General features: G+C 49.3%; 1 protein-coding gene across 6 annotated transcripts in view; it reads left to right on the top strand.

The window, feature by feature from the left end:
- LOC134342622 (CMP-N-acetylneuraminate-beta-galactosamide-alpha-2,3-sialyltransferase 1-like) overlaps positions 1-20,970 on the top strand; it is a 38,887-nt gene that overhangs the window by 2,831 nt on the left and 15,086 nt on the right. For 4 of the 6 annotated variants that reach the window (XM_063040959.1, XM_063040954.1, XM_063040955.1 and 1 more), the window contains exons 2-3: positions 5,449-5,692; positions 16,848-17,195. In XM_063040959.1, coding sequence (XP_062897029.1) covers positions 16,929-17,195 — 267 coding nt within the window. In that variant the 5' untranslated portion in view covers positions 5,449-5,692; positions 16,848-16,928. Of the gene's footprint in view, positions 1-5,317; positions 5,693-16,847; positions 17,196-20,970 lie in introns of those variants that run through there. The other 2 variants (XM_063040957.1, XM_063040958.1) reach the window with 2 other exon arrangements.

The following is a 20,970-nucleotide window of genomic DNA, read 5'->3' as shown; positions in this document are numbered from 1 at the left end:
TGAGATGGGGAGGGGAGGGGTTCGAGATGGAGTGGGGAGGTGTTCGAGATGGGGAGTGGGGAGGTGTTCGAGATGGGGAGTGGGGAGGTGTTCGAGATGGGGAGTGGGGAGGGGTTCGAGATGGGGGAGTGGGGAGTGGTTCGAGATGGGGGTGTGGGGAGTGGTTCGATATCGGGATTGGACAGGGGTTCGATATGGGGGAGGGGAGGGGTGGGGAGTGTTGTGAGATGGAGATGGGAGGGGAAGGATTTGAGATAGGGTAGTGGGGAGGGGATTGAGTTGGTGAGGTGAGGGGTTTGACTTGGGGAGGTGAAGGTGAGATGAGGATGGGAAGTGTTTGAGATGGGGAGGGGAGTTTGAGATGGGGTGGTGAGGAGTTTGAGATGGGGTGGTGGGGAGGTGAGGGTTCGATATGGGGGGTGGGGTGGTGAGGGGTTCGATATGGGGGTGGGGTGGTGAGGGGTTCGATATGGGGTGGGGAGGTGAGGGGTTCGATATGGGGGAGGTGAGGGGAGGGGAGGTGAGGGGTCCGATATGGGGGTGGGGTGGGGTGGGGAGGGGAGGTGAGGGGTCCGATATGGTGGTGGGGTGGGGAGTCTGATATGGGGGAGGGGAGGGGAGGTGGGTGGGTCTGATATGGGGGAGGGGAGGGGAGGGGAGGGGAGGGGAGGTGGGGGTCTGATATGGGGGTGGGGAGGGGAGGTGGGGGGAGGTGAGGTGGGGGGAGGTGAGGTGGGGAGGTGAGGTGGGGAAGTGAGGTGGGGAAGTGAGGTGGGGAAGTGAGGGGTTTGGGAGGTGATGTGAAGTGAGGGGAGGTGTGGGGAGGGGAGGTGAGGGGAGGGGAGGTGAGGGGAGGGGAGGTGAGGGGAGGGGAGGTGAGGGATGGGGAAGGGAGGGGTGGGGAAGGGAGGGGTGGGGAAGGGAGGGGTGGGGAGGGGAGGGGAGGGGAAGGGTTTGAGATGGCAGAAGGAAGGGGTTGGAGAGGGGGGTATCAGGGAAAGGTTTGAGGTGAAGGGCAGAGAGGGGTTCGAGGTGAGGGAGGGGAGGGGAGGGGTTCCAGGTGAGAGGGGTTCGAGGTGAGGGAGGGGAGGGGAGGGTTCCAGGTGAGCGAGGGGAGCATAGGGATTTGAGATAGGGGAGAGGAGGGGTTTGAGATGGAGTGGAGAGGGATTTGAGATGGGAAGATGCTCCTCTTTCAAACCCCTCCCCACTCACCATCTCAAACCCCTCTCCCCTGCCCATCTCAAACCCCTCTCCACACCCCATCTCAATCCCCTCTCCCCTCCCCCATCTCAAACCTCTCTTCATTCCCCCATCTCAAACCTCTCTTCATTCCCCCATCTCAAACCCCTCTCCACTCCCCATCTCAAACCCCTCTCCATTCCCCATCTCAAACCCCCTCCCCTCCCCCATCTCAAACCCTCTCCGTTCCCCCATCTCAAACCCCTCTCCACTCCCCATCTCAAACCCCTCTCCATTCCCCCACCTCAAACCCCTCTCCATTCCCCCATCTCAAATCCCTCTCCATTGCCCCATCTCAAACCCCTCTCCATTGCCCCATCTCAAACCCCTCTCCCCTCCCCCATCTCAAACCCCTCTCCTCCCCCATCTCAAGCCCCTCTCTCCTCCCCCATCTCAAACCCCTCTCCACTCCCCATCTCAAACCCCTCTCCACTCCCCCATCTCAAACCCCTCTCCCCTCCCCCATCTCAAACCCCTCTCCACACCCCATCTCAATCCCCTCTCCCCTCCCCATCTCAAACCTCTCTTCATTCCCCCATCTCAAACCCCTCTCCATTCTCCCATCTCAAACCCCTCTCCATTCCCCCATCTCAAACCCCTCTCCCCTCCCCATCTTAAACCCCTCTCCACACCCCATCTCAAACCCCTCTCCACTCCCCATCTCAAACCCCTCTCCACTCCCCCATCTCAAACCCCTCTCTCCTCCCCCATCTCAAACCCCTCTCCACTCCCCATCTCAAACCCCTCTCCACTCCCCCATCTCAAACCCCTCTCCCCTCCCCCATCTCAAACCCCTCTCCACACCCCATCTCAATCCCCTCTCCCCTCCCCATCTCAAACCTCTCTTCATTCCCCCATCTCAAACCCCTCTCCATTCCCCCATCTCAAACCCCTCTCCCCTCCCCTATCTTAAACCCCTCTCCACACCCCATCTCAAACCCCTCTCCACTCCCCATCTCAAACCCCTCTCCACTCCCCCATCTCAAACCCCTCTCCACACCCCCATCTCAAACCCCTCTCCACTCCCCCATCTCAAACCCCTCTCTCCTCCCCCATCTCAAACCCCTCTCCACTCCCCATCTCAAACCCCTCTCCACTCCCCCATCTCAAACCCCTCTCCCCTCCCCCATCTCAAACCCCTCTCCACACCCCATCTCAATCCCCTCTCCCCTCCCCATCTCAAACCTCTCTTCATTCCCCCATCTCAAACCCCTCTCCATTCCCCCATCTCAAACCCCTCTCCCCTCCCCTATCTTAAACCCCTCTCCACACCCCATCTCAAACCCCTCTCCACTCCCCATCTCAAACCCCTCTCCACTCCCCCATCTCAAACCCCTCTCCACACCCCCATCTCAAACCCCTCTCCACACCCCATTTCAATCCCCTCTCCCCTCCCCATCTCAAACCTCTCTTCATTCCCCCATCTCAAACCCCTCTCCATTCTCCCATCTCAAACCCCTCTCCATTCCCCCATCTCAAACCCCTCTCCCCTCCCCTATCTTAAACCCCTCTCCACACCCCATCTCAAACCCCTCTCCACTCCCCATCTCAAACCCCTCTCCACTCCCCCATCTCAAACCCCTCTCTCCTCCCCCATCTCAAACCCCTCTCCACTCCCCATCTCAAACCCCTCTCCACTCCCCCATCTCAAACCCCTCTCCCCTCCCCCATCTCAAACCCCTCTCCACACCCCATCTCAATCCCCTCTCCCCTCCCCATCTCAAACCTCTCTTCATTCCCCCATCTCAAACCCCTCTCCATTCCCCCATCTCAAACCCCTCTCCCCTCCCCTATCTTAAACCCCTCTCCACACCCCATCTCAAACCCCTCTCCACTCCCCATCTCAAACCCCTCTCCACTCCCCCATCTCAAACCCCTCTCCACACCCCCATCTCAAACCCCTCTCCACTCCCCCATCTCAAACCCCTCTCTCCTCCCCCATCTCAAACCCCTCTCCACTCCCCATCTCAAACCCCTCTCCACTCCCCATCTCAAACCCCTCTCCACTCCCCCATCTCAAACCCCTCTCTCCTCCCCCATCTCAAACCCCTCTCCACTCCCCATCTCAAACCCCTCTCCACTCCCCCATCTCAAACCCCTCTCCCCTCCCCCATCTCAAACCCCTCTCCACACCCCATCTCAATCCCCTCTCCCCTCCCCATCTCAAACCTCTCTTCATTCCCCCATCTCAAACCCCTCTCCATTCCCCCATCTCAAACCCCTCTCCCCTCCCCCATCTCAAACCCCTCTCCACACCCCATCTCAATCCCCTCTCCCCTCCCCATCTCAAACCTCTCTTCATTCCCCCATCTCAAACCCCTCTCCATTCCCCCATCTCAAACCCCTCTCCCCTCCCCTATCTTAAACCCCTCTCCACACCCCATCTCAAACCCCTCTCCACTCCCCATCTCAAACCCCTCTCCACTCCCCCATCTCAAACCCCTCTCCACACCCCCATCTCAAACCCCTCTCCACACCCCATTTCAATCCCCTCTCCCCTCCCCATCTCAAACCTCTCTTCATTCCCCCATCTCAAACCCCTCTCCATTCCCCCATCTCAAACCCCTCTCCTCCCCATCTCAAACCCCTCTCTCCTCCCCATCTCAAACCCCTCTCCACTCCCCCATCTCAAACCCCTCTCCACTCCCCCATCTCAAACCCCTCTCCACTCCCCCATCTCAAACCCCTCTCCACTCCCCTATCTCAAACCCCTCTCCCCTCCCCATCTCAAACCCCTCTCCCCTCCCCCATCTCAAACCCCTCTCCCCTCCCCCATCTCAAACCCCTCCCCACTCCCCCATCTCAAACCCCTCTCTCCACACCCCATTTCAAACCCCTCTCTCCTCCCCCATCTCAAACCCCTCTCCACTCCCCATCTCAAACCCCTCTCCACACCCCCATCTCAAACCCCTCTCCACACTCCATCTCAAACCCCTCTCTCCACACCCCATTTCAAACCCCTCTCTCCTCCCCCATCTCAAACCCCTCTCCACTCCCCATCTCAAACCCCTCTCCACACCCCCATCTCAAACCCCTCTCCCTTCCCCCATCTCAAACCCCTCTCCACACCCCATCTCAATCCCCTCTCCACACCCCCATCTCAAACCCCTCTCCCCTCCCCCATCTCAAACCCCTCTCCACACCCCATCTCAATCCCCTCTCCAAACCCCCATCTCAAACCCCTCTCCCCTCCCCCATCTCAAACCCCTCTCTCCACACCCCATCTCAAACCCCTCTCCACTCCCCATCTCAAACCCCTCTCCACACCCCCATCTCAAACCCCTCTCCCCTCCCCCATCTCAAACCCCTCTCCACACCCCATCTCAATCCCCTCTCCCCTCCCCATCTTAAACCCCTCTCCCCTCCCCCATCTCGAACCCCTCTCCCATCTCGAACCCCTCTCCATTCCCTCATCTCGAATACCTTCCCATTCCCCCATCTCGAACCCCTGAGGGGATATGTTCGAGATGGGACGGGGAGTGAATTGAGATGCTGTATAGGGAGGGACATGGACAAAACAATGGGACAGCACGTGGACTGGGTGTTAACTGCCCTCGGCTGCACTGTGTGCTAGCAAAGGGGCCCTTCCCACAGAGATTTAGCTTTGGTCCCACTCTGGGTACTTTGGGATCACACACTGCCTGTTGCAGCCACCCAGGATATCATTAGGGTGAGGCCAATGTTGGTTGTAATTTTGCCCCATTTTCAGGGGTTTCTCGAGACACATCAAACTTGCTCCATCTTGGACTGTGAGAAAAACTGGAAATTGTGGGGGTTGGTTACGGAGGCTGAGGAGTTGGGAACAGCCAGACCTGTGCCAGGTATAGCAACCCCAAGACCACATCACACTGGTGACAAAACTGTTTCCAGCACTTGACATAGAACGCTGTTTTACCAGAGAGCACATTTTTGTTTGACTTTCCCAGACCCCTGCACCCAGTTTCTGTTATCTGCCTCAGACCCTCAGTCTTGCTGTTATATTCTGTGCGTGACTGCTGGGTGTTGTGTTTTGCACCTTAGCATCAGAAGAACACTGTTTCATTTGGTTGTATTCATGTGTGTAGGTGAACAGTAACTAAACTTGAACTTTGACCACAGTGCTAAACGGAGGATCTCTTCAGTGCTGAGTGTTTGCACAGGGTGATGTTCAGAGGAACTCGTACACAAGGCATTGACGCTAATTTCCTCTTCCTCACTCTACTCTAGCTCCACAGGAAGGAACCAAGGCTGTTCAGAAAGAAGTTTTGCGGCTGTAAGACTTATCACAGAACGAGGGGCCTCACTCTGGTTCAGTCGATTTCTACATGTTCAGGGAATCATGATATGGGGATGGAAAAGCTGGGACCTGCCAGGACGGGCTGGAAGGTCTGAATTGCCTTGTCCTGCTCCCAATTCTTCAGTTCACGAGCTGCAGACACCCAGCAACGAGGAGAGTACTCCACCCTGTCAGGTAGCTGCTGGTGTATGTGAGAGGGGTGGATGAGTGTGTGTGTGTGTGTGAGAGGGAGTGTTTGTGTGTGTGTATGAGAGAGTGTGTGAGAGTGAGTGTCTCTGTGTGAGTGCGTGTATGTATGAGACAGTGTGTGTGAGAGAGTGTTTGTGTGTGAGAGTGAGTGTGTGTGTGTATGTATGAAAGACAGTGTGTGAGAGACTGTGTGTGTGTGTGTGTGTGAGACTGTGTGTATGTATGTGTGTGTGTATATATATATATATGAGAGAGTGTGTGTGAGAGCGTGTTTGTGTGTGTGAGGGAGAGAGAGAGTGTGTGTGAGAGAGAGAGTGTGTGTGTGTGAGAGAGAGAGTGTGTGTGAGAGAGAGTGTGTGTGTGAGAGAGAGTGTGTGTGTGAGAGAGTGTGTGTGTGAGAGAGAGTGTGTGTGTGAGAGAGAGTGTGTGTGTGAGAGAGAGTGTGTGAGAGAGAGAGAGAGTGTGTGTGTGAGAGAGAGAGATTGTGTGTGTGAGAGAGAGAGAGACCATGTGTGAGAGAGTGTAAGAGTGTGTGTGACAGAGTGTGTATGAGAGTGTGAGAGAGAGAGTGTGAAAGAATGAGTGTGAGGGAGAGAGTGGGGGTGTGTGTATGTGTGTGGCAGAGTGTGTGTGTGTGTGTGGCAGAGTGTGTGTGAGAGAAGGTGTGTGAGAGAGAGAGGTTTGTGTGTGAGAGAGAGGTTTGTGTGAGAGGGTGTGCGTGGGTGAGAGAGGGTGTGTGCGTGTGAAAGAGTGAGAGAGAGAGTGTGTGAGAGAGAGTGTGGGAGTGTGTGTGAGAGAGAGGTTTGTGTGTGAGAGGGTGTGTGTGAGAGAGAGTGTGTGAGAGTGAGAGGGAGCGTGTGAGAGAGCGGGTGTGTGAGGGAGAGGGTGTGTGCGTGTGAGAGAGAGTACGTGAGAGAGAGTGTGCGTGTGAGAGAGAGAGTGTGTGTGTGCGCATGTGTGTGAGAGAGAGAGGGTGTGTGCGTGAGAGAGTGAGAGTGTGAGGGAGCGTGTGAGAGGGAGCGGGTGTGTGAGAGCACGTGTGTGAGAGAGAGTGAGTGTGTGTATGCGCGCGTGTGTGTGAGAGAGAGAGGGTGTGTGTGTTTGTATGAGAGAGAGAGAGAGAGAGAGGGGGGGTGGAGGGAGGGAGGGTGTGAGTGAGATGGTGTGTGAGAGTGAGATGGGTCACCCACGGAGGTAAGGTCGAGGGTGAGGTCCCTGTCAAAGAACAATCCAACCGAGACCTCAAGGGTGGAACAGGTGGACGAAGTTACTTCAAACTCAACGGCTGTGAAGGCGGATGAAGGCTGCATCAAATCCATCAGCTCCAGTCGTCGTGGTTTCCATGCCAGTAGAATCAATTGGTTGATTTGTGAAGTATCATGTGCTTCTTGGAGTACATGTTAAACAAATACACACACAGGCGTCTTTGCTCTGTGGGCCACTTCTTCAAGTCTTTTGGTGATTTGGGGAGGACGACGGAAGCAGGCAATGTGATGGCTGGAAGCTCCTAGTCAAGAACCGACACGAAAGCGGTGAATACTTGATTCAGTCGCTCAGCTTTTGGACAGAAGCAGGAAAGTTGTTCGGTAGCAGAACATCTGAGCAACCCTATTTAGGATCCACTCTCCTCACCCTGAACTGGGAAGGGGCTAGAAAAGGTGCCCTAAAAATAGTCTGCTTCACCCCATCCTGTCTGGAAAGCCGCATCCAGAGGGATCACCATCATGCAGTCAAAAAATATCGAGAAGTGAAACTATGACATTTGGAACCTGGAATATACGAACTCTGATGGATAACCCAAAATCAGACCGACCAGAGAGGAGAACTGCCTTTGTTGCCCGGGAACTCCAAAAATCCAATTTTGACATTGTTGCTTTGAGTGAGACCCGCAGAGCTGGAGAAGGGCAACTAAAGAAAGAGCAAGGTCAATACACCTTTTTCTGGAAAGGACTTGATCTTGAACAACCGAGGATCCATGGAGAAGGTTTTGCCATCCGAAACAGCCTACTTCAGAAGCTGACAGAGCAACCACTGGGAATCAAGAACGTCTCATGACTCTGCAAATCCAGCTTGTCAAGAGCCAACACACCACCATCATCAGCACCTATGCTCCAACTCTGGACAATGAAGCTGAAGGAAAGATGAACTTCTACGCCCAACTTGACCACATCCTTTCCTCTGTTCCCAACAATGACAAGATCATTCTCTTGGGAGACTTCAGTGCCAGAGTCGGGAAAGATCATAGGCTCTGGACTGGAATAATAAGCAAGGAAGGAGTTGGCAAGGTCAACACCAATGGAACACTCCTCCTCACCAAATGTGCTGAACACAACCTGGTGATTACAAACACCCTATTTCACCAGAAAAACAGGCACAAAGTCTCCTGGCAGAATCCACGCTCCAAACACTGGCACCTCATCGACCACATCATCGTACGATCTCGGGACCAACAAGATGTACTGATATCAAGAGCTGTTACTGGTGCCAAAGAGTGCTGGACAAACCATCGACTCATCTCGTCCACCATGAGAATGAAGATTCAACCCAAAAGGAAACACCAGAATCAGAACACTATTAAGAAATTCAATGTTGACATCCTTCAAGACATGAACCACGTACGGAAGTTCCAACAAAATCTTCAAGAACGACTACCTCAACAAATCCCAGCATCTGTAGAAGAACTCTGCTCTCAAACGCATCTCTCCCATTTCACGCACATCTGCTCTCACTCCATCCTCCCGCCACCCCACTAGGAATAGGGTTCTCCTGGTCCTCACCTACCACCCCACCAGCCTCCGGGTCCAACATATAATTCTCCGTAACTTCCGCCACCTCCAACGGGATCCCACCACTAAGCACATTTCCCCCCCACCCCCTGCTTTCCGCAGGGATTGCTCCCTACGCAACTCCCTTGTCCATTCGTTCCCCCCATCCCTTCCCACCAATCTTCTTACCGGCACTTATCCTTGTAAGTGGAACAAGTGCTACACATGCCCTTACACTTCCTCCCTCACCACCATTCAGGGCCCCAGACAGTCCTTCCAGGTGAGGCGACACTTCACCTGTGAGTCGGCTGGGGTGATATGCTGCGTCTGGTGCTCCCGATGTGGCCTTCTATATATTGGCGAGACCCGACGCAGACTGGGAGATCGTTTTGCTGAACACCTATGCTCTGTCCACCAGAGAAAGCAGGATCTCTTAGTAGCCACACATTTTAATTCTGCGCCCTATTCGCATTCTGATATGTCTATCCATGGCCTCCTCTAATGTCGAGATGAAGCCACATTCAAGTTGGAGGAACAACACCTTATATTCCGTCTGGGTAGCCTCCAAACTGATGGCATGAACATTGACTTCTCTAGCTTCTGTTAATGCCCCACGTCCCCTTCGAAACCCATCCCTTATTAATTAATTAATTGATTTCTTTTCTTTTCCCCCTTTTTTCCCTCTCTTTTTTTCTCCCTCTGACTATAACTCCTTGCCCATCCTCTGGGCTTCCCCCCCCCCCTTTCTTTCACCCTAGGCCTCCTGTCCCATGATCCTCTCATATCCCTTTTGCCAATCAACTTTCCAGCTCTTGGCTCCATCCCTCCCCCTCCTGTCTTCTCCTATCATTTAGGATCTCCCCCCTCCCCCTCCCACTTTCAAATTTCTTACTATCTCTTCTTACAGTTAGTCCTGATGAAGGGTCTCGGCCTGAAATGTCGACTGTACCTCTTCCTATAGATGCTGCCTGGCCTGCTGCGTTCACCAGCATTTTTTGTGTGTGTTGCTTGAATGTCCAGCATCTGCAGATTTCCTCGCGTTTGCATCTGTAGAAGAACATTGGAATCAATTAGAGAACGCTATCATCACCTACTTTATAGAAACAATTGGGTTGAAGATGAAAAAACATCAGGATTGGTTCAATGATTATGACAAACTACTCCAACAACTCATTGACGAAAAGGGAAAAGCTTTCATTACCTTACAAAATGACCAACAATCGGCTACCAAAAAGAAACGCTATCAGGAATGCAAGGCTGCAGTCCAGAAGAGCACCCGAAACCTGAAAAACCAATGGTGGAGGAAGATAGCTCAGGAAATCCTACAACTAGCAGATGCCAACGATTTTAGAGGCTTTTTCAACGCAACTAAAGCTATTTTTGGCCCATCCGCACATGTTCAAGCCCTTCTCAAAAGCAAAGATGGTTCAACCATTGAACATAGAATAGTACAGCACAGTACAGGCCCTTCGGCCCACAATGTGGTGCCGACCCTCAAACCCTGCCTCCCATATAAGGCCCCACCTTAGATTCCTCCATATACCTGTCTAGTAGTCTCTTAAACTTCACTAGTGTATCTGCCTCCACCACTGACTTGGGCAGTGCATTCCACCCACCAACCACTCTCTGAGTAAAAAATCTTCCTCTAATATCCCCCTTGAACTTCCCACCCCTTACCTTAAAGCCATGTCCTCTTGTATTGAGCAGTGGTGCCCTGGGGAAGAGGCGTTGGCTATCCACTCTATCTATTCCTCTTATTATCTTGTACACCTCTATCATGTCTCCTCTCATCCTCCTTCTCTCCAAAGAGTAAAGCCCTAGCTCCCTTAATCTCTGATCATAATGCATACTTTCTAAACCAGGCAGCATCCTGGTAAATCTCCTCTGTACCCTTTCCAATGCTTCCACATCCTTCCTATAGTGAGGTGACCAGAACTGGACACAATACTCCAAGTGTGGCCTAACCAGAGTTTTACAGAGCTGCATCATTATATCGCGACTCTTAAACTCTATCCCTCGACTTATGGAAGCTAACACCCCATAAGCTTTCTTAACTACCCTATCCACCTGTGAGGCAACTTTCAGGGATCTGTGGGCATGTATCCCGAGATCCCTCTGCTCCTCCACAGTACCAAGTATCCTGCCGTTTACTTTGTACTCTGCCTTGGAGTTTGTCCTTCCAAAGTGTACCACCTCACACTTCTCCGGGTTGAACTCCATCTGCCACTTCTCAGCCCACTTATGCATCCTATCAATGGCTCTCTGCAATCTTTGACAATCCTCTACACTATCTACAACACCACCAACCTTTGTGTCGTCTGCAAATTTGCCAACCCACCCTTCTCCCCCCACATCCAGGTCGTTAATAAAAATCACGAAAAGTAGAGGTCCCAGAACCGATCCTTGTGGGACACCATTAGTCACAATCCTCCAATCTGAATGTACTCCCTCCACCACCACCCTCTGCCCTCTGCAGGCAAGCCAATTCTGAATCCACCTGGCCAAACTTTCCCGGATCCCATGCCTTCTAATTTTCTGAATAAGCCTGCCATGTGGAACCTTGTCAAATGCCTTACTAAAATCCATATAGATCACATCCACTGCACTACCCTCATCTGTATGCCTGGTCACCTCCTCAAAGAACTCTATCAGGCTTGTTAGACACGATCTGCCCTTCACAAAGCCATGCTGACTGTCCCCGATCAGACCATGATTCTCTAAATGCCTATAGATCCTATCTCTAAGAATCTTTCCCACCACAGACGTAAGGCTCACTGGTCTATAATTACCCGGACTATCCCTACTACCTTTTTTGAACAAGGGAACAACATTCGCCTCTCTCCAATCCTCCGGTACCATTCCCGTGGACAACAAGGACATAAAGATCCTAGCCAGAGGCTCAGCAATCTCTTCTCTTGCCTCATGGAGCAGCCTGGGGAATATTCCGTCAGGCCCCGGGGACTTATCCGTCCTAATATATTTTAACAACTCCAACACCTCCTTTCCCTTAATATCAGCATGCTCCAGAACATCAACCTCACTCATATTGTCCTCACCATCATCAAGTTCCCTCTCATTGGTGAATACCGAAGAGAAGTATTCATTGAGGACCTCGCTCACTTCCACAGCCTCCAGGCACATCTTCCCACCTTTATCTCTAATCGGTCCTACCTTCACTCCTGTCATCCTTTTTTTCTTCACATAATTGAAGAATGCTTTGGGGTTTTCCTTTACCCTACTCGCCAAGGCCTTCTCATGCCCCCTTCTTGCTCTTCTCAGCCCCTTCTTAAGCTCCTTTCTTGCTTCCCTATATTCCTCAATAGACCCATCTGATCCGTGCTTGCTGAACCTCATGTATGCTGCCTTCTTCCTCCTGACTAGATTTTCCACCTCACTTGTCACCCATGGTTCCTTCACCCTACCATTCTTTATCTTCCTCACCGGGACAAATTTATCTCTAAAGAGATCTCTAAACATCGACCACATGTCCATAGTACATTTCCCTGCAAAAACATCATCCCAATTCACACCCGCAAGTTCTAGCCTTATAGCCTCATAATTTGCCTTTCCCCAATTAAAAATTTTCCTGTCCTCTTTGATTCTATCCTTTTCCGTGATATTTATGAAGGCCAGGGAGCAGTGGTCACTGTCCCCCAGATGCTCACCCACTGAGAGATCTGTGACCTGACCCGGTTCATTACCTAGTACTAGATCTAGTATGGCATTCCCCCTGGTCGGCCTGTCCACATACTGTGACAGGAATCCATCCTGGACACACTTAACAAACTCTGCCCCATCTAAACCCTTGGAACTAATCAGGTGCCAATCAATATTTGGGAAGTTAAAGTCACTCATGATAACAACCCTGTTATTTTTGCACCTTTCCAAAATCTGCCTCCCAATCTGCTCCTCTGTATCTCTGCTGCTACCAGGGGGCCTATAGAATACCCCCAGTAGAGTAACTGCTCCCTTCCTGTTCCTGACTTCCACCCATATTGACTCAAAAGAGGATCCTGCTACATTACCCACCCTTTCTGTAGCTGTAATAGTATCCCTGACCAGTAATGCCACCCCTCCTCCCCTTTTTCCGCCCTCTCTATCCCTTTTAAAGCACTGAAATCCAGGAATATTGAGAATCCATTCCTGCCCTGGTGCCAGCCAAGTCTCTGTAATGGCCACTACATCATAATTCCATGTATGTATCCAAGCTCTCAGTTCATCACCTTTGTTCCTGATGCTTCTTGCATTGAGGTACGCACATTTCAGCCCTTCTACCTTACTGTCTTTACACCGTTTATTCTGCTTCTCTTTCCTCAAAGCCTCTCTGTATGTTAGATCTGGCTTTACTCCATGCACTGCTTGCACTGCTTTCACTGCTCTATCGCTCTGGGTCCCATCGCCCTCGCAAATTAGTTTAAACCCTCCCGAACCATGCTAGCAAACCTGCCTGCAAGGATATTGCTCCCCCTCGAGTTCAGGTGCAACCCATCCAATCTGTACAGGTCCCACCTTCCCCAGAAGAGATCCCAATGATCTAAAAATCTAAAACCCTGCTCCCTGCACCAACTCCTCAGCCACGCATTCAACTGCCATCTCCTCCAATTCTTACCATCTCTGTCATGTAGCACTGGCAGCAATCCTGAGAACGTCACCCTTGAGGTCCTGTTCTTCAGCCTTCTGCCTAATTCCCGAAACTCACACTTCAGGACCTCATCCCTCTTCCTGCCTATGTCGTTGGTCCCAACATGTATCACGACTTCTGATTCCTTTCCCTCTCGTACTAGGATGTCGTGCACCCGGTCAGAGACATCCCAGACCCTGGCACCCGGGAGGCAACAAACCATGCGGGTGTCCTTCTCACGTCCACAAAATCTCCAATCTGCTCCCCTGACTATAGAGTCTCCAATGACGACAGCTCTCCTCTTCTCCGTCCCACCCTTCTGCACCACAGGGTCAGACTCAGTGCCGGAGGCCCTGCCACCGTGGCTCACACCTGGTCGGTCGTCCCCGCCGACAGTATCCAGGATGGTAAACTTATTATTCAGGGGGATGTCTACAGGGGTGCTCTGCACTACCTGTCTGCTCACCTTTGCTTTCCCCCCTCTGACTGTCACCCAACGACCTGCTTCCGACAGCCTAGATGTGACTACCTCCCTACCTCCCTGATGTGACTGCCTCATTCTCCCTTATGAGTCGAAGGTCATCCAGCTGCTGCTCCAGATTCCTTACACGGTCTTCCAGATCGCCCAGTCGTATGCACTTCTGGCAGATGTGACTCTGCGGGAGAGGGGCGTTCCCCCAAGACTGCCACATGTCACATGAGAGGCACATCACCGTCTCAGGAGACATTGTAAAAACTAACTGCGAGCTAGCTTCTTGAAGAGCATATTGAACCATCCTGAAGAGCAATGCTGACATCAATTCTAGATGGAAGGAGCACTTTGAAGATCTTCTAAATCAACTATCTCATTTGACAGAAATGTGATTAACAACATTCCAAAACAGCCCATTGACGACTCCCTAAGCAAAATACCAACATTTGAAGAAGTCAAGGAAGCCATCAAAACCTTGAAAAACAACAAGGCTGTTGGACTCGATGGAATACCAGCTGAGGTCTACAAAATTGGAGGTAACCTGCTTCATTATCCACTACATCAACTTCTCATCAAGATCCGGATAAATGAAGACATACCAGCAGACTTTAGAGACTCAGCAATCGTTACCATCTACAAAAGGAAAGGTGATCGATCTGAACGTGGAAACTATTGTGGAATTTCCCTGTTAGCAACAGCAGGAAGCAGGAAAGATCCTCACCCGCATCATGAACAGCTGGCTCAGCCTTTAGTTGAGAAGATCCTTTCGGAGACTCAAGCCGGTTTTAGACCATCACGTGGAACAATCAACATGATCTTCACAATGCGACAACTACAAGAAAAATGTCATGAACAACTTCAACTTTTGTACATGGCATTCATCGACCTCACCAAAGCCTTTGACTTGGTATCAAGAGTACTCCTATGGGATGTCCTATCCACCTATGGATGCCCTGAAAAGTACATTCGAATCCTGAGACTCCTCCACGATGGCATGCTTGCCACAGTCATGGTCAGCAACAGTAACTGTGAGCCTTTTCAAGTTAGATCAGGAGCAAAACAGGGATGCGTGATTGCCCCAACTTTGTTCACAATCTTCTTTGCGTCAATCATTCACATCATCAAAGACGACCTATTCCCAGGAATTGAAATTGTCTGCAGAACAAATGGCAGACTTTTCAATCTTGCCCATCTCAAGTCCAAAAACAAGATGTCCATAAGTTCCCTCATCGAGTTCCAATACGCAGATGACAACAGTGTTGCAGCTCTCTCAGAAAACCACCTACAACAGATTCTGACTGCCTTCAACCGTGCAGACACGAAACTTGGACTTATCATCAATTCCAAGAAGACCCAGATCATCTACCAACCGTCACCAACTGACACAAATCGGATGGAACCATCAATTCAACTTGGCGAAACAACCCTGGAAAATGTGGACCACTTTCCGTATCTTGGAAGTCACCTCTTCTCCTCCAAAGTCGACCTTAATGACAAGATCCAACATAGTCTTAAATGCGCTGGAACAGCTTTTGGACGTCTCCGAACAAGAGTCTTTCATGATCATGACATCCAATCAGACACCAAAATGTTAGCGTACAAAGCAGTGGTAATCCCAACGCTCCTGTATGCATCAGAAACGTGGACAACATACCGATAACTTCTGAAGGCACTTGAAAAGTTCCATCAACGCTGTCTTCGAAACATCTTAAATATCAGCTGGGAAGATAGAAGAACCAACATCAACGTGCGAAATGAAGCAAAAACAAGCATTGAAGCCTACTTCATCAAGAACCAACTAAGATGGAGCGGTCATGTTGTTCGGATGAAAGACGAACGTCTGCCGAAACAAATCTTCTACTCCCAGCTTAAAGAAGGCAAACGTAAAAGAGGCGGACAACAGAAGAGATTCAAAGACGTCTTAAAAGCCAACCGGAAGAAATGTAACATCGACATCAACAAGTGGGAAACCAATGCCAAGGACAGGAAACTTTGGCAAGCCATCATCCAAGATTGAACAGAAACTTTTGAAGTCAACAAATGTGCAGAATGAGAAGAAAAGAGAAGAAAATGGAAAGAGAGGCAGCAACAACCAAAGCCCGATCTGCCATCTGGAACTACCTGTCCTGAATGCGGAGGAACTTTCAAAGCCAAGATTGGACTCATAAGCCACTTGAGAGCCCATAAGTGGATCAATGGAATGAAGACCATCATCCTCGACCTCGAGGGATAACCACGACGACGATGACGTGTGTGTGTGTGTGTGTGTGTGTGTGTGTGTGTGTGTGTGAGAGAGAGAGACAGAGACAGAGAGAGACAGAGAGAGAGAGAGAGAGAGAGAGAGAGAGTATTGTGAACAGGTTTGGGCCCCTTATCTTAGAAGGGATGTGCTGAAACTGGAGAGGGTTCAAAGGAGGTTCACAAAAATGATTCCAGGATTGAATGGCTTGTCATATGAAGAGTGTTTGGCTCTGGGTCTGCATTTGCTGGAATTCACAAGAATGAGGGGTGACCTCATTGAAACTTATTGAATGGTGAAAGGTCTTGATAGAGTGGATGTGGAGAGGGTGTTTCCTATGGTGGGAGAGTCTAAGACCGAGGACACAGCCTCAGAATAGAGGGGTGTCCTTTTAGAACAGAGATGAGGAGGAATTTCTTTAGCTAGAGAGGGGTAAATCTGTGGAATTCGTTGCTGCAGGCAGCTGTGGAGGCTAAGCCTTTACAGATACTTAAGGCAAAGGTTGATAGATTCTTGATTGGTCAGGGCATGAAGGGATGCTGGAGATTGGGGCTGAGAGGAAAATTTGATCAGCCTTGATGAAATGGTGATGCAGACTCGATGGGCCAAATGGCCTAATTCTGCTTCTATATTCGATGGTCTTAATGCAAACAACACATTTCCTGTATGTTCGCATGTACATGTGATAAGTAAATGGAATCTGCATCTGGTGCTGTGTGGAATGAGCGCTTGCAGCACCGGAGTTTGGAGTTCATATCCTATGCTGTCTCTAAGGAGTTTGTACATTCTCCCTGTGAACGACATGCATTTCCTCCTGGTGCTCTGCTTTCCTTCCACAGTCCAAAGACATACTTGTTAGCTGGTCATTGTAAATTGGCCTGTGTTTAGGCTGGGTGGGGGGGGGGGGTAAATCAGAGGTTGCTAGATGGTGTGGCTCGTTGGGCCAGAGGGCTTGTTTTCTGCTGTATTTCTAAACAAATAAACAAGTAGTTTGATGTTTCTAATGAGTGTGCAGTTGTTTATAACTCTGCTCTTCACTCTAGGACTACTGAACAATGAAGGAGGTGACTAGAGGACCCCAGAAGCAGTGACCTGGCATGTCCCAGGACCACAGCCTGATGTAGATGAGATTCCCAGTCACTCTTTGCTGCTTCAGGATGAGTCTTTCCAGGTGGGCAGGAATTCTGTTCCTCCTGCTCTGCTTGTTCACCGTCTTCTGGTGCCACAGGAAGGAAGCAAGGCTGTGCAGAAAGAATTCTTGCGGCTGTGAGACTTGTATCGCGGAACAACGAGTCTCACTCTGGTTTGACAAGAGGTTTAATTCAACTATTCAGCCACTACTGACCAGTGATAACCAGGACATCCCCCACGATATTCTCCTGTGGTGGTTGGTGAGTCAAACTTACAGATTTCAGGGAAAATGAAAATCAAATAAAGTGCAGACGTTGGAAACCTGAACTGAGACTACTGAAAGCTGATACTTGTCAGGGCAGGCAGAGCTTGTAATACATCGAACATTACAGCACAGTACAGGTCGCCATGTTGTGCTGACCTTTTAACCTACTCTAACAATAATCTAACTCTTCCCTCCCACACTGCCCTCCAGTTTTTCTTTCATCCATGTGACTATCTAAGAGTTTCTAATGTATCTGTCTCTACCAGCACCCCTGGCAGGGTGTTTCACACACCCATCACTCTCTGTGTAAAGAACTTAGCTCTGACATCCCACAGTACTGTGCAAACGTCTTGGGCAAATATTTAAAAAAATCTGTGAAGTGAAGATACTTTGAACAATAATGAAATGAAAAGTTTATAAATATCAAAAAAGTTACTATGAAGAGCAGCAAACAGTAAAGAACTAAATCAAATCAATCTTTGGCATGACCACCCTTCGCCTTTAAAACTTAATCAATTCTTGTAGCTACATTGTCATGCAGTTTTATAAGAAAATTGACTGGCCAGTCATTTCAAGCAGCTGAAGACTTGTCACAGTTCTTCTGCAGACTTTGGTTGTCTCACTTGCTTCTGTCTCTCCAGATAATCCCAGACAGCCTCAATGATGTTGAGCTCAGGGCCCTGTGGAGGCAAAAATCCTTCTTCTTTTTGCTAATGACAGTTCATTGTGACCCTGGCCGTATGTCTGGGCTTGTTGTCCTTCTGCAGGATGGAGTTGGGGCTGATCAGATACCTCTCTTATGGTACTGTGTGATAGATGAGAATCTGCTTGACACTTATCCATGAAAGGAAATGTAAGATTTGCTCAAACTGCCTCCTCCTTGAGCCAAAAATGTCAAATTTTGACAAGCCATTCAATCCTGGAATCATTTTTGTGAACCTCCTTTGAACCCTCTCCAGGTTCAGCACAACCTTTTGAAGATAAGGGGCCCAAACCTGCCCACAATACTCCAAGTGAGACCTCACCAGTGCTTTATAAAGTCTCAACATTACGTCCTTGCTTTTATATTCTAGTCCTCTTGAAATGAATGCTAACATTGCATTTGTCTTCCTCAGCACAGACTCAAACTGCAATTTAACCTTTGGGGAATCCTGTACAAGGACTTCCACGTCCTTCTGCAGCTCGATATTTTGTACTTAGTCAACCCTTTCATTTCTTCTACTGAAGTGCATGACCGTCACATACCGGTGATAATAAACCTGATCCTGATTCATACACTTTCTGACACTGTATTCCATCTGCCATTTCTTTGCCCATTCTCTTATTTTGTCTAAATCCTTTGGTAGCCTCTCTACTTCCTCAACACTACCTGCCCCTCCACCTGTCTTCATATCATCTGCAAACTTTGCAAAGCCATCAATTCTATCATCCAAATTATTGACATATAATGTACAAAGAATTTACACAGACCCCTGTGGAACATCGCTAGTCACCTTCAGCCAACCAGAAGAGGCTCCCTTTATTCCCACTTTGTATCCTGCCAATCAGTCACTGCTTTATCCATGCTAGAATCTTTCCTGTACAGTAATACTATCAGCTCATAGTTTGTAAGCAGCCTTATGTGTGGCACCTTGTCAAAGGCCTTCTGAAAATCCAAGTACACAACATCAAACAATTCTCCTTTGTTAATCTTGCTTGTTACTTCTTTAAAGAATTCCAATAGATTTGTTAGGCAAGATTTTCCCTTGAGGAAACCATGCCGACTAAGGCCAATTTTATCATGTGCCTCCAAGTACCCTGAGTTCTCATCCTTGATAAGAGACTCCAACATCTTCCCAACCACTGAGGTTAGACTTACTGGCCTATAGTTTCCTTTCTTTTGCCCCTCTCCCTTCTTGAAGAGTGGAGTGACATTTGCAATTTTCCAGTCTTCCGGTACCAGGCCAGAATCTAGTGATTCTTGGAAGATCATTACTAATGCCTCCACAATGTCTTCGGCCACTTCTTTGAGAATCATGTTCTGTGATTTCTGCAGTGTTTTTATAACTTTTTGACCTGCTTTACTAGGGAGTAAGTTCATGGAGATGCAGGTGGATGCTCCACCAGTGTCCTGGATTACAGACTACCTGTCCAGACGGCAACATAATGTGAGATTGCAGAGCTGTGCATCAGATACTGTAGTTAGTAGCACAGGGGCACCTCAGGGGACTGTCCTGTCCCCCTTCCTGTTCACCATCTACATCTCGGACTTCAGGTACATCTTGGAGTTCTGCCACCTGCAGAAGTGATTAGATGACTCAGTAATTGTGGGTTGTATCAGCCAGGGTCAAGAGGCTGAGTACAGAAGAGTGGTGACAACTTTGTCGAGTGATGTGGGCTGAATCACCTGTACTCTGCTGCAGATGTTCTATGACTCAGTGAAGGACAGAGCCGACAGTACTTCCTGAGGAGGCTCTGGTCATTCAACGTCTGCAGTACCCTGCTGCAGATGTTCTACGACTCAGTGGTGGCCATCATTCTATTCCACGCCGTAGCCTGCTGGGGCAGCAGGGTGAGAACAGCTGATGCCAAGAAGACCAATAACCTCATTAGGAAGGCTGGTTCTGTTCTGGGGGTGGAACTGGATTCCCTGATGGTTCTGCCTGAGAGGAGGATGCTGCAGAAGCTACGGAGCGTTATCTCACACCCTCCATGACACATTGGACAAACAGAGGAGCATCTTTAGTAACAGACTGATTCCATCAAGATGCACCACTGAACGTCACAGGAGACCCTTTTTCCCTCTCGCTGTAAGACTCCACAATTTCTCCTCCTCAAATGTATATGGTTTCATTGCACATCTGTATTTTGCACTATTACTTTTTAATGCACATTTGTGTTCTTTTTCATACCTCAATGCTTACATTTTGTATTTTAAGTATATATTTCTGACTGAGCAACTTTGCAGCAATAATTTCCTTAAGAATAAATAAAGTTTAATTTTACCTTATCGGTTTCAGAACGCTGTGGTGTACACCATCTGGTCCAGGTGACTTATCTACCTCAGACCTTTCAGTTTCCCAAGAACCTTCTCTCTAGTTATGCTAACTTCACACACTTCTGACCCCTGACACCGGGAACTTCCACCATACTGCTGGTGTCTTTCACAGTGAGGACTAATGCAATATTTTTATTCAGTTCATTCGCTCTTTCATGAAACTCATTACTACCTCTCCAGCATCATTTTCCAGCAGCCCGATATCCACTCTCACTTCTCTTTTACATTTTATGCATCTGAAGTAACTTTTGGTATCCTCTTTAATATTATTAGCTTGCTTACTTTCCCATTCTATCTTTATCTTAATAACTTTTTTAGTTTCCTTTTGTAGGTTTTTAGAAGCTTCCCAATCCTCTAACTTCCACGTTTTGCTCTATGATATGCCCCCTTTGACTTTTATGTTGGTTTTGACTTCCCTTGTTAGCCATGGCTGTGACATGTTGCCTTTAGAATATTTCTTCCTCTTTGGGATGTATATATCCTGTGCCTTCCGAATTGCTTCCAGAAATTCCAGTCATTGCTGCTCTGCTGTCATCCCTGCCAGTGTTCTTTTCCAATCAATCCTAGCCAACTCCTCTCTCAGGCCTCTGTAATTCCCTTTAGTCCACTGCAATACTGATACATCTGACTTCAGCTTCATCTTCTCAAATTTCAGGGTGAATTTGATTGTATTATGATCACTAAGGGTTCTTTTACCTTAAACTCTCTAATCAGTTTCGAATCATTGTACAAC

The sequence above is a fragment of the Mobula hypostoma genome, chromosome 2 (genome assembly GCF_963921235.1).
Source record: "Mobula hypostoma chromosome 2, sMobHyp1.1, whole genome shotgun sequence".
Classification (NCBI taxonomy): Eukaryota; Metazoa; Chordata; class Chondrichthyes; order Myliobatiformes; family Myliobatidae; genus Mobula; species Mobula hypostoma.
The sequence above is the reverse complement of the archived record's forward strand: the minus strand, read 5'-3'. Positions and strand labels throughout refer to the sequence as shown.